This window comes from Alosa sapidissima, chromosome 9 (assembly GCF_018492685.1).
Source record: "Alosa sapidissima isolate fAloSap1 chromosome 9, fAloSap1.pri, whole genome shotgun sequence".
NCBI lineage: Eukaryota > Metazoa > Chordata > Actinopteri > Clupeiformes > Clupeidae > Alosa > Alosa sapidissima.
Window position 1 is genome coordinate 9544711 of NC_055965.1, and position 14419 is coordinate 9559129.

General features: G+C 46.0%; 1 protein-coding gene across 1 annotated transcript; it reads left to right on the forward strand.

Moving 5' to 3' along the window:
* Positions 1–1144: 1144 nt before the first annotated feature.
* Positions 1145–13796, forward strand: man2b1 (mannosidase, alpha, class 2B, member 1). The gene is given in 24 exon segments (XM_042102734.1): positions 1145–1354; positions 1597–1699; positions 2188–2361; positions 3421–3614; positions 4036–4168; positions 4774–4919; positions 5459–5658; positions 5980–6100; positions 7054–7132; positions 7574–7683; positions 8098–8205; positions 8396–8512; positions 8647–8829; positions 9157–9254; positions 9537–9657; positions 9778–9896; positions 10390–10491; positions 10700–10787; positions 11165–11245; positions 11683–11910; positions 12376–12499; positions 12502–12518; positions 12645–12747; positions 13059–13796. Coding segments are annotated over 24 exon segments (2958 nt in total). The 5' UTR covers positions 1145–1249; the 3' UTR covers positions 13163–13796.
* The last annotated feature ends 623 nt before the right edge of the window (positions 13797–14419 follow it).

Consider the following 14419-nt stretch of genomic DNA (forward strand, 5'->3'; position numbering starts at 1 on the left):
TTTACTTTTTTGTGTTTAACTAGGTGGCGCTATACATGAAATGAGTGGTTATGGAATGGGTTGACATGGCCCCTTGAGATCAACATCCAAAAAAAAAAAATGGTCCTCCTAAACCCCACGGTTTTCGAGATATTCACAGAAAACTGTGTCTGCCCTACCCTCCTTTCGGGGGTCCAGTCAAGCGGGGGAATTACAGATCAAAACGAAAAACGATGGTTCCATGCTATCCATGTGGGGTTACATGCCCACCAAGTTTCGTGTACCCCGGTCTTTCAGTGTCCTGGGACTCATTGACGTTAATTTGGGCATGCGAAAAAGAAAAAAAAGAAAAAAAAAAGAAAAAATCTGACTAAACCTATAGCGGCGGTCATAATAATATAATTCAATTTAATCATACATTGTACTGAAGGTTTTGCGTCCATGATCTCCCTACCCATTCATCTCTTATACTTCACGAACCCTTCTTTAACACATGACAAACCATATATCAGAATAAACAGCAGACCTTACCGAACACAAAGGTGTAAAGCAGTTGTACAGTTAACCGTTCCAGAGTAATCCAGTTTTGAATTTGCAGTAAATTTCGACATGCATGGATGTCTCCAAACTTGGGCTTTAAGTTTTACAATGTGTTTAAATTATTCCACATGATTTCATAACGGGCCAAATACAAAATAAATGTTCGCTTAGATATTGGTAAATCAGAAGACAGCTGACTAAAGAGTTTGTGAAAGTAGCCTTAATGATCACAAAATGCTAAGCATCATGCATCTAGGCTATTTGAGTTTCTTAAAGCTGAGCTGTGCTTAAATTGTTCAATACATGATTCCATAGCAGGCCAAATATAAAATAAATGTTATATATAGCCTAGATATCTGTAATTATTAGATGATCAGATGATTTACAGTTCTATGTAATATGTCATGTTTCATGTTTTTGTAATGTTTCATGCAGTGATGCAGGTCTACTGCAGTGAATAGGCTAAATACAACTTTGATCATTTTTATATGCTACTTTTGTATAGTTAACTTTGGCCTTGGTGCCCTGACATGTGGCCTTTGTGCCCCCCACCAAATATGCCCAATTGAAGGCCAAGTGGCCTTGCCCCCAGAATGGTGAAATTCCAAGCCTGGTTTCCATTACTCAAAACGACACGCTGCCAGACGCTGCATACAAGACGGAAGGAGAGTCACGTGGGTAAATAAATAAATAAGAAACCGCTGTCATATGACAGGCAGAGACAGTCAACATGGCGCCTTACCAATACACAGTTGTGGTGCTGGTGTTTTCGCTCTTGCAATCCGGTGTTTCTGGATTTCCGACCAATATTCGCAACCCTGTCTGTGGGTACGAGGTGAGTAAATAGCCACTTGCGAGTAGGCTGTGTCGAACATGTCGTGTGGAGGAGAGTCTGTCAAAGGAAACTGAAGATGTTTTTTGAGATGCTTATCTTAACTTCCCTGACGCTCGCGGTCACTGGTTCTTACAAGAAAGACAGTGGCTCCTACTTCTTTAATGAAAGTGCTCTGGTTCACTTAATAATCTTGTTTTCGCCTGAACTCTGAATTCATTGTGCATGCCTGCGAAACATTTCAGTCATGCCCTGCCACCGACCCGTCCATGCTCAACGTTCACTTGGTTCCACATACACACGACGATGTGGGTTGGCTCAAGACCGTCGACCAGTATTACTACGGAGGTCAGAGTCTTTTGAAATGATATTTTTTTGCAGAATGGGTTTGCAGTTGTATTAGACACTTTGTGCATCATCCTATGCTAGACCAAATGCTATGAAGTTAGCCTACTGTATTGTGGCATATTAACAGTGATGTAGGCGTATGCTATAACAGTTTGATAGGTTTGCATCTGGCCAGTAACCTAAGGGTCATGTGATGGTGGAGTCAGCATGCATGATGGCCATATGATTGTCACATTTTAAAATTAATGTTTAACAAACACACAACCACCACCTGTTCTTTCAGCAGTTTTATAGTTATGTGACACTAATTCGATGGTCTGCTTTATTGTCTTTTCAAGACAAGCATGTTTGTCAATGATGAACTATGTCTGTTTCTGCATGTGTTCATGAAATGTACTGTTAATTCATTCATTGCATATGTGTGTGTGTGTGTGTGTGTGGTGTGTGGTGTGTGTGTGTGTGTGTGTGTGTGTCCGTCCAACACACAGACCGTAACGACATCCAGCATGCTGGCGTTCAGTACATCCTGGACTCGGTGGTGCAGGAGCTTCAGAAGGACCCGGCTCGCCGTTTCATCTACGTGGAGTCGGCCTTCTTCTACCGCTGGTGGAGGCAGCAGGACCAGGCCACGCGCCGCGTCGTCACCCAGCTGGTCAATGAAGGTAGCGAGCGCACTGCCACCTCACATGAGCCTGTAGCGGTGGAAATAGCCTTCAGCACTAAGGAAGTGTTATTGTAGGGCAGAGATCTAGAGTTGGGTCATGAAGGAAGGGGAGCCTAGATGTCTGGATGTCCAACTGTCTGGCAGTACTGGTAATATAGATGAGTGACTTACAAAACCAGATTTTGGAAGGCATCATCTGTACTTTTACAATCAGTCATACATCTTGAATTTCCCCTTGGGGATCAATAAAGTATCTATCTATCTATCTATCTACATGTGATCGCGAGTTGTTACATTTAATTTTTGCTACTAGTAGCCAGATTGAATTTTGATAGCATTGAGTTTCAGTAGAAAGATAAATTCAGTCACTTTTTGAAAATCACCATCCACTTTCCTGTTTCTTTCTCCCTCTCTCTTCCTGATACTCACTCCTTCACTCTCTCCTTCACACACTCACTCACTCTCTCCTTCACTCTCTCCTTCACACACTCACTCCTTCACTCTTTCCTTCACACACTCACTCACTCCACTCTCCTTAACACACTCACTCCTTCACTCTTTCCTTCACACACTCACTCACTCCACTCTCCTTTACACACTCACTCACTCACACCTTCACTCTCTCCTTCACACACTCTCTCCTTCACTCACTCCTTTGCTCTCTCCTTCACTCACTCCTTTGCTCTCTCCTTCACTCACTCCTTCGCTCTCTCCTTCACACACTCACTCCATCACTCTCTCCTTCACACACTCACTCACTCCATCACTCTCTCCTTCACACACTCACTCACTCCTTCACTCTCTCCTTCACACACTCACTCACTCCATCACTCTCTCCTTCACACACTCACTCACTCCTTCACTCTCTCCTTCACTCTCTCCTTCACACACTCACTCACTCACTCCTTCACTCTCTCCTTCACACACTCACTCACTCACTCCTTCACTCTCTCCTTCACACACTCACTCTCTCCTTCACTCTCTCCTTCACTCACTCACTCACTCACTCCTTCACTCTCTCCTTCACACACTCACTCACTCACTCTGCTCCTCTCAGGTCGTCTGGAGTTCATAAACGGCGGCTGGTGCATGAGCGACGAGGCCACCACGCACTACAGCGCTGTCATCGACCAGATGACCCTGGGCCTGCGCTTCCTCAACGACACCTTCGGTGCGTGCGGGCGCCCGCGCGTCGCCTGGCACATCGACCCCTTTGGACACGCCCGAGAACACGCCTCCATATTCGCCCAGGTAAACACATGGGGGAGGTGTGCTTTAGAGACGGGCCCTCCAGCACTAACATCAAAAATAGACACAATCTCGGAATTGAAACAGAGGCGACAAAATTATGTTACAAAGAAACAATGTGATCATGCAGCTGGATAACTGCTGCCTCTTGCATAACCAGGTCCATTTATGTCAGGAGAATTAACACCATGAGCCATATTTTGTTGTATTGCATTTAAGCTTTATTGGTTCTTGATAAAGGTTTAGCATCATATTGCTTTAGCCAATGATACTTCACAAATAACTGCTAGCAGGAATGGACTCATAACAAAATCTGGTAAATAAAAATAGTGTAAATAATTTCAACTTTGCAACTTTGGAACTCACTTTTCCTCCATTTCCCTCCATTTTGTTGCCTGGATGTCGTCCTCCGTCCTCGTCTCAGATGGGCTATGATGGCTTCTTCTTTGGCCGTCTGGACTACCAGGACAAGAGCCGGCGGATGAAGGCCAAGGAGCTGGAGCTGCTGTGGAGGGCCAGCGAGAGTCTCTCTCCCCCCATGGCTGACCTCTTCACCGGTACCCACACCCAACGCCAAACACCCAACACCCAACACCAGCCCTCAACACTAGAAATGGCAAAAGCAGAACGTTGGACTCATTTGAGTGAAATGAAACCATGGTTTTAAACCGATTTGAAGTTCTGAAACCATGGTTTTGAACCGATTTAAAGTTATGAAACCATGGTTTCTAACTAATTTGAAGTTTCAAAACCAGGTTTTTTTGTTGTAGCAGTTTAAAATGTACTTGCCAAAACACACCAATACAAATATTTCCATGCATAATTGGTGTATATCTGGTTATTAGCTTTACTGCTTGCCCAACTTTGTTTATTCAATGCCCATGTATTCATCTCCAACTCTAAAAAAGTAAAAGATTCTTGAACGCTACACAGCTGCTCTGAAATCATTGGTCGGTATATTGTGCCATTCATTATTTAGTAAGTCATGGAAATTCAGGTTTTTTGTCAGGGAAAAGTCATGGAGTTTTACATTTGACTTAGAGTGGGAACCCTGATTGAAGAATGCTGATTGTAAAATTGACAATACACTTTCGCCTCTCTCCTGTGTCTCTGCCTCTATTTTCCTTCTTTCTTTCTCCACTGCTCTGTATGTCCCTCACAGGCATCCTTCCCAATGGTTACAACCCTCCGGATGGCTTCTGTTGGGACCAGTCCTGCAGTGACGCTCCGATCCGTGACGACCCATACCTGGAAGACTTCAATGTGGATGAGATCGTGCGGAAGTTTCTGGAGACAGCCCATAGCCAAGTAAGAGAATGATGACCTTTTTTTAGTAGATAAATATGATTCTGTAAGTCATTTTTCAATACATAGGACCTGTGCGTCTGTAGAAACCCCACAATGTGATTATCATCAATAATTCTTAATGTAATTTCCCAATACTGGCATATCAATATATCACAAGGCTGGAATCACAGTACAGTTGTGTTTTCAAATTTCAATAGGGGCAGCCGTGGCCTACTGGTTAGCACTTCGGACTTGTAACCGGAGGGTTACGGTTCGAACCCCGACCAGTAGGCACGGCTGAAGTGCCCTTGAGCAAGGCTCAAGCCTCACTGCTCCCCGAGCGCCGCTGTTGTTGCAGGCAGCTCACTCGCCGGGATTAGTGTGTGCTTCACCTCACTGTGTGTTAACTGTGTGCTGAGTGTGTTTCACTAATTCACGGATTGGGATAAATGCAGAGACTAAATTTCCCTCACGGGATCAAAAGAGTATATATACTTATACTTGTGATTTTGCGTCTTTGCAAGTGTGTTGAATGCTGTGATAATTTTGTGCCTCCCCAGTCCAAAATCTACAAGACCAACCACATCATCATGACCATGGGCTCCGACTTCCAGTACGAGAACGCCAATCTGTGGTACAAGAACATGGACAAGCTCATCCGCTACGTCAATGGCCAGCAGGCGGCGGGCAGCAAGGTCAACGTGCTTTACTCCACCCCCTCCTGCTACCTGCAGGAGCTCCACCGTGCCAACTCCACCTGGTCTGCACACACACACACACACGTGTTACAAATGTGTTACTGTTCAACTACTTAATGTGTGTCTGGATCATTAAATGTAGGTAGCAAGCATTTCATAAGTTTAATTTGATTTCTGTAAGGTAATGTTACTGCGATACATTCATAATAGAAGATATGGCTTGATATTGCTACAATATGATTTACTTAAATTGAAAATTCAATATAACTTAATATTATAATGACACCTCATCCAACCTCTTTTTTTTCTTTCTCTATATTTATTCTCGCATTTTATGGCATCATTTTCTTTTCTCTTGTTTTCTCTCTCCCTCACTCTCTTAGGGCCCTGAAGACGGACGACTTCTTCCCATACGCTGATGACGCTCATGACTTCTGGACGGGCTACTTCACCAGCCGACCTGCTCTGAAACGCTACGAGAGGCAAAGCAACAGCTACCTACAGGTCACAGCCTTGACCGCCTTACAACACTCTCTCCCCAAACTTCTCTTCCCCAAAAATTGTGCAAGCCTTCACCTATCTACTGCATTGAGACATACAGAGAGGTCTTGCAAACTATTTCTCGTCCTGATGATCAGTGTTTGTCCATGCCAGCAGATCTCCCCCAGCTGTTGAGTTAAGTTTTTGATCTAATATTGTCATCTGAGTGAATGGCATAAAATACTGAGGAGACTCAACTGTGGCACTTGTTAGGGCCCATTACGATAACTGTAACTGCCACCGTAAACATTCCAGTTTAAAGATCACGCTTGCTAATAAGAGCGACAACGTCCATACTGCGTACTATAACGATGACAATGTGAATGATCGAACACTGAGAACTAATCAGCATCCATTGAATTTAAGATGGAACAATAATGAAAATGAAGACTGTTCCTCTGACTCTCCTCATGGTTGGTCTGTGTGGACATTTAGTTAGTTATCGTTGTCTTCATAGTTATCGTTTGCAGTGTGGACGTTTAGTTAGTTATCGTTGTCTTCATAGTTATCGTTAGCAGTGTGGACGTTCATATCGTTACGGTTATCGTTGTCTTCGTAGTTATCGTTAGCAGTGTGGACGTTCATATCGTTACGGTTATCGTTGTCTTCGTAGTTATCGTTAGCAGTGTGGACGTTCATATCGTTACGGTTATCGTTGTCTTCGTAGTTATTGTTAGCAGTGTGGACGTTCATATCGTTACGGTTATCATTGTCTTCGTAGTTATTGTTAGCAGTGTGGACGTTCATATCGTTACGGTTATCGTTGTCTTCGTAGTTATCGTTAGCAGTGTGGACGGGCCTTTAGGCTGAATTGGTTTTGCACCACCGCGCCACTCCCCACCCGTAGTGTTCCCTAGCTGTCACTCTTGGTTTGAAGGAGTGATTTGTTTTACATTCCCTCTTGCCCCCTTCACCAGACTTGCAATCAGCTGGAGGTTCTGGGCGGGCCAAGGTCCAGGAGTGGCCCCTATGGGAAGGGGACCAGCGACACCCTGAGTGAGTTTGACTTTCAGTGCTTGATATGTTTATGTTGGAATACTGACATTTCAGCATCAGATTTCTTTGTTAGTGTCGTTGACGCGCTTTAAATATGGATGATCTTAAGTCATACGCTCATATTACAACCAAACACTTGGTCCTTGTCTTGTCGTCTTTTCATTCATAATGCACATTGTGGAGTGGTGTTATTTTAACTGAAGTCAAGAAACCAATCAGTAAGTGACCAACCACCTGTAGCCTATAGAATCTAAATCACAATCACATTTATTTGGCCAAGTGAGTTAGCACAAAGAAGAAATGTATTTCTGGCTGATGGGGTCACTCTAACTTATACAATACTACATATAGACAATATGTTTAGTGAACTTAAGTAAAGATGTTGAGCAAACCTGGTCGTGATTGGATGCCTCCCTCATGAAGCTCTGCTCTGATTTGCAGGAAAGGCCATGGCGGTGGCGCAGCACCACGACGCGGTGTCTGGGACGGAGAAGCAGCACGTGGCCTACGACTACGCCCGCAGACTGGCCAGCGGCTGGGCCTACTGCAAGGTACCTCGCAAGATGCCACAGCTCCAGGGGCCCATTGTGGGCATTCCGGTCCAGGTGCCGCTGCCAAGAACAATACAGTAGAGTGTGGAGAGCCCATCCGCTGGTGATCTCCTTCCGCAGTGGATTGGTTTCATGTGGTACTGTGAGAGAGGTCCTCAGAGCTGATGGCTTGGTGCTGATAAGAAACACATGAGAAGTTAGTGCGCACCACAGCTGTAGGGTTTCAGTAGGGTTCAGTCACACTCCTGTGTGGGCTTTCTTTTTGTCTTTCTTTCTTGTCTGTCTTTCTTTCTTTCTTTCTTTCTCTCTGCTGTTTTCCCCTTTTCCCTCTGATCCTGCTACTTGCGTCTTTTATTTTCTCTCTATCTCACTTGCCCAAACATTTCTCTCACTCACTCACACTCTCTCTCTCAGGTGTTGGTCCGTAACTCTCTGGCCGTCCTCACTGGTTCTGATGCCCCTCGTTCGTTCTGTGAGAACCTCAACATCAGCGTGTGCCCACTGACCGAATCCAGCAAAATGGTACAACACAACGACAACACCACGCCAACCTGTTGTTATATGCTGATTATGGACATATTGGAAGCATATCAATGCTATGCAGTGTAACATTTTAACAGTGTTATACATGTTAACTTACCATCTTTGGTAAATATATGACAATTTATGATTAATTGATCTGTCTCTGTCTCTCTTTCTTTCTCTCTCTCAGTTCACCATGAACGTGTACAACCCTCTGGCACACCCCGTTAGCTGGTCCGTACGGCTGCCTGTTAACGGCAGTGCCTACAGCGTTGCAGATGTCCAGGGCAAAGCTGTAGACAGTGAGGTGTGTGTGTGTGTCGTGTGTGTGTGTCGTGTGTGTGTGTCGTGTGTGTGTGTCGTGTGTGTGTGTGTGATCAGTTTACTACAGAGTCATTTTAAGAGTTGAACGTGAGACATTGTTCACCTGCTCCTCCGCAGGTGATCCCCGTGCCCAAGGCCACCAAGGCTCTGAGGGGCCATCGAGGCTGGGCGCTGAACGAGCTGGTGTTCCAGGTTGAGGCGCCTCCGCTGGGCTACACCACCTACTCCATCTCCCTGCTCCAGAACGCACCTCCACCTCCACCACCACGGCCCAAGGCTCCCCTCACAATACAGAACAAGGTCTGCTCAAAGAGGCAACAGGACAAAAAGACCACACTAAGACTCCACTAAGGTGGATGGAGTAGACCCCCACTGCTCAACTAGCCTATTATTATTATTATTATTATTATTATTATTATTATTATTATTATTATTATTACTACTACTTCTACTACTACTACTATGCCTAATCATAGACGCTTTTGCGCCTTGTATGAATCATGTAGATATTGCAATGCTTTATGAGCTGTAATCTAGAGTTTAGACTGGAATTACTTGTATGTCTCTGCTGTGGTATCTCTCTGCACACTTCCTCTGTAAGCTCATTGGCTGCTCTCCCATTCTTAGTTCCTGAAGGTGACCTTTGACCCTGCCACGGGCCTGCTGAGCAGCCTGAGTAACCTGGAGACCCAGCAGAGCATCAAGCTGAGCCAGAACTTCTACTGGTGAGACGCTGCACCAGCTTTGCCACAGTCACACACACACACAGAGAGTGTCTTCCACTGACTCACACACTGCCCGCATCATGTGAGTTCAGGTTTGAGTGAAGTGGAAGCACATTTAGCCATACTGTTCCTCTTTAAACAGTTCTGCTTTTAGTCATCATCTGCAGGAGAGTACTAGTGTTCATCTCACCAGCTGTGTGTGTGTGTGTGTGTGTGTGTGTGTGTGTGTGTGTGTGTGTGTGTGTGTGTGTGTGTGTGTGTGTGTGTGTGTCTCTCTTTCAGGTACAATGCCAGCGCGGGGAACAATGAAGACAGCATTCAGCCGTCGGGCGCCTACATCTTCAGGCCAAACTGTTCCACGCCGTTCACCATCAGCAAGACGGCCAAGATCCAGAGCGTACAGGTACAGCAGCCGCCCCCAGCGAGCAGGACATGTGGAGAGGACACTCGGCCACACATGGGGTTTGAGATTGTGCCGTCCTGTACACATTTACAGTGGTTCTGGTGTGTGTGTGTGTTTCAGAACGGGGTGGTTCAGGAGGTGAGGCAGATGTTCAGCCCCTGGGTGTCTCAGGTGGTGCGTCTGTATGCGGACAGCAGAGAGCTGGAGCTGGAGTGGACAGTGGGCCCTGTGCCTATCGAGTGAGTGAGACACACACACACACACACACACACACACACACACACACTGAGACTGTCACACACTCTGCTCAGTGACCGAAAGAGATGCATGAAATAAACACATGCACACACTCACACACACAGTCAGTATAGCAGTCAAACACTCAGAATAATAAAGTGGCTGTACAAACAGTTCCACCCTGCACAAATAGAGAGTGAGTTGCATGTGAATATACATTCTACATTTGTTATTACTATAATTGATCTCTCTCTCTCTCTCTCTCTCTCTCTCTCTCTCTCTCTCTCTCTCTCTCTCTCTCTCTCTCTCTCTCTCTCTCTCTCTCTCTCTCTCTCTCTCTCTCTCTCTCTCTCTCTCTCTCTCTCTCTCTCTCTCTCTCTCTCTCTCTCTCTCTCTCTCTCTCTATATATATATATATATATATATATATATATAATATATATATATATATATATATATATATATATATATATATATATATATATATATAATCAGAGATGCTCTGGGGAAGGAGGTGATCACTCGCCTGGACACTGACATCAACACCTCCGGCTATTTCTACACCGACTCCAATGGGCGAGAGGTCCTGGAGCGACGGTAAGAAATGACCAAGTAGTGACCAGCCGTGACCATGACGACCCTGTGTTCCATTCCTGTCTGCCTCTGTAGAAATCAACTCCAGTTCACAGTAGACACGGTCAAACCATGTGACTGCGTTCTGTTGATTTTAATGAGGCTGACTGTGGGTCTATAGTTAAAAAAAACACAGTGGACTGACATCTGTCCGTCTCTGTCCATCCAACAGGAGAGACTACCGTCCCACGTGGGACCTGAAACAGTCGGAGCCAATCGCTGGCAACTATTACCCCATCAACTCCCGAGCCTACATCAAGGTGCGTGCCACTTCTGACCGGTCTGGCCAGACGCCAAGGCCGTCTGTGCTGTGGAACTGGAACCTGGCATCTCAGAATTGCATGTTTTTGTTTGGTCTCATTGCTTGCTGTTGGAGTGTGAAAGTGGGCTTTGTGCTTTCATGTCAGGCGAGTGCTCTTTTCAGGAGGCAGTAGAATCTGGTATATTCTTGAGATGGTCAGAATTTATCTGTGTGTTTGTCTGTCTTAACTGTAAATGCAGCCATGAGCGTTAGTTATCTAGTAGTCCTTTTGCTGCTTCAGTGCTGATGATGAAATTATATCTCCACTGTGGAAAAACAAAGTGTGTGTGTGTGTGTGTGTGTGTGTGTGTGTGTGCGCGTGCGCGTGTGCCTCAGGACAAAGAGTCTCAGCTGACAGTGGTGACTGACCGCTCCCAGGGGGGAAGCAGCATAGTGGACGGCTCCCTGGAGATCATGGTAAGACAGGCCGAACGGGCTTCTGCGTCAACACCACAGGCTCTAATGCTCCGCTGGAGCGTCCCCAGGTGTACAACACTGCACCAGTTATTCTCACATTCAAACCGGGAACTGAAAATGATTAGGATACTAGAGTTGTCCCTGATAAGCTATTAACAAACCCTATTGGATACCTTTATATTTTTATGAGGGCTTGTGAATATACTGTAATGAAATGTGTTAAATTATGTTGTTTTTACATAATCATTGGAAGCCAACATTGACGATTAATTTGATTATTTGCACAGCCTTAGCATACCGGTATACATACAGTATGTTTATGTTTGATTCTCTTATATTCATAATCATGTTTATGTACATACCTGTCTGTCTCTCTCTCTCTCTGTCTGTCTGTCTCTCTGTCTCTCTCTGTCTCTCTCTGTCTCTCTCTCTCTCAGCTGCACCGGCGGCTGCTGTACGATGACGTGCGCGGCGTGGGCGAGCCCCTGAACGAGACGAGTGAGGCCGGCGGCCCCGAGGGTCTGGTGGTGCGCGGCCGGCTCCTGCTCTCCCTCACGCCGCCCGACACGGCCGCCGACTCCCACCGGCCCCTCGCCCAGGCCCAGGTGCTGCAGCCGCTGCTCAGCTTCCAGGAGGGCCCAGCGCCGGCCAGCGCACGCCTGGAGGTCAGGAGGGGGCAAAGGAGAGGGGGGGGGTGGATGGAGTGGAGGGATGGATGGAGTGGGTGGATGGATGGATGTTCAGACAAAGACAGTCTCTTACTGTGTCTCCTGAAGGAAAGGCAACAGGAGCCAGTTATTATGCCATTGCTTACATGTCTATACATAAACACACATATATATGTATTACGTACATACATAAATACAGTGATCTTATAATACTATGATGTAATTGTGACAAAGAAGTGCCATTGTGTTTCTTGATTTAAAGGTTTAGATCAGAGCATGCCTTTTTACATGTATCATAAGTAACAACTCTGTTGTTAAACTGTGTCACAGGCCTATTTCCCGATTATGACCTGCGTTCTTACATGATCAATTTCTACCATGTATTAGCCTGTAGTGTTGGTGCTGTTGTGTCCTCTAGTGGTGCCTGGGCCAGTGCTGAGTGTTCTCTGTGTCCTACTGCAGTTCTCAGGGCTGCAGGCTGCGCTGCCCCCTGCTGTTCACCTGCTGACGGTGTCTCAGTGGGACTACGACTCAGTGCTGCTGCGCCTGGAGCACCAGTACGAGAACAGGGAGAGCAAAGCCTACTCACCACTGTCAACCTGCAGGTTAGACACACACACACACACACACTCACTCTTTTCCTCTCTCTCTAACTCATTCTAACTCATAAAAGACATAAGTGTCCTGAGACGTGTGTGTGTGTGTGTGTGTGTGTGTGTGTGTGTCCACAGAAGCTGTTCTCTACTGTGGAGGTGATGGGGGTCACAGAGATGAGCCTGGGGGCCAATCAGTGGAAGAGTGAGATGAGCAGGCTGGTCTGGAGGCCCAGCGCAGGTAACACACTGATGCACACATGATGCTACAACTACCAAGAAGGATGGGACAATATGTGTAGACAATATCACATGGATAGAGAATGTGTACACACACACACACATATATAGTTGTCATGATTGTAAGCTTGTACAGTAGGTCATTGCCTCATTGTTCTTTACCTTCCCTGTTGTTGGCTTGCTTGTTTTTTCTCCCCATCTTCTCTCAACACACACACACACACACACACGTCATGTTCTGACGACCTTCTGTTGGGTCTGTCACCTTTTCATGACTCATTTTTTTGGCTTCTTGTTTCTCTGTGTTGTCAGACGCAGCTCCCCAGCCGAAGCAACCCTCCGACCCGTCGCCATGGGAGATCACCCTCAACCCCATGGAGATCCGCACCTTCCTGCTCCGGGTCCGCCAGAGTTAGCCAATCGCAAGCAAGCCGCAAAAAGGAGAGCACCAATCAGGAAATTCCGTCACAACTTGCCAGCACTGCCTAAAAGGGCTTATCTTGACCTCTCTCTCTCTCTCGCCCAGACCTGGACTTCAAGGTCGCTCTGCTGTTTCGGCCTCATCAGTGTAATTCAACACAATGCACCTCCAGTGGGTGGCAGGCCTCCTTCGGTTTCATACATATTTCATGAACCATTCTTATTTTTGGCCTATTTCAAAAGCTGCCTCAGCAAGTCGCACACCACCACCGGAGAACTTTTTGTTGTCTGGTGAATTGATTTGATTGGCTGTGTGGGCCAGCTGAGAGGTGTGACCCATTTTGTTTGCAACAGTTGAGTTTGGTCTCTCCGATTATTATCTCAAATCCATTCTCAGACCACTCTTACAAACCACTGCCATTCCACTGCATTGGAACTATTGAGGTTTAGGAACCTGCAGTGTTGAACTATTTTTTTAATTCTCCACCCAACAGTGATCAGTGATTTATGATCTGTGCAATAGACATTTTTGTGCCTTTCTCACATGAATACCCTCTTTTGGTAGATTTTAATTGTTCTTTAATTGTTTACATTTTTAAAAAAAATAAATAATAAATGATCAAATGTGAAGGTGTTCTTATTCTGTCAGTCCAAACACACTCACATGTACCAACATGGTAAGGATACCCAGCACATACCATGGTGCACCTTCTGAGTTCTGGGGGCCTGATTTTATCCAACAGCATGTGTGGAGCTCCAGATCAGCGGCTTCTCAGACTGCTGCCGGCTGCCCCTAGGCATGAGAGTTCGAAGGTGCAGCACGCACATCCAAAACGATGAGTACTGGGTGCTGGACAGGAAAGCACAAGCATGTAAAAGAACGTCGAGTCCGCACCCCAGAATCTGCTCCTTAGCGTTTTTTAATGGTAGGCTAGATCACCACATGTGACGTTTCGGGCCACAGCCCTTCATCAGCCTGGGGCCCGAAACGTCACATGTGGTGATTTAGGCTTCCCCTGGCCCCCCCTAGATGTCCAGCTGACCTGAAATTCAGTCTCAACGCAGGCAGGCGTCATCCAATTCCATTCCTACGTGAGGTCTTCGTGTTCCTCGTACTCTTTTGAGGACAGGCCCACCACTCCTGACGCGTCTCCTTCTCCCCTTGTTCACTGTTGCTACGGCTACGACTAGCTTTTCCTTGCTAATAGTGAAACACTACGGTCCTAACCCGCAAGTGTGTCAGGGCCTTGACT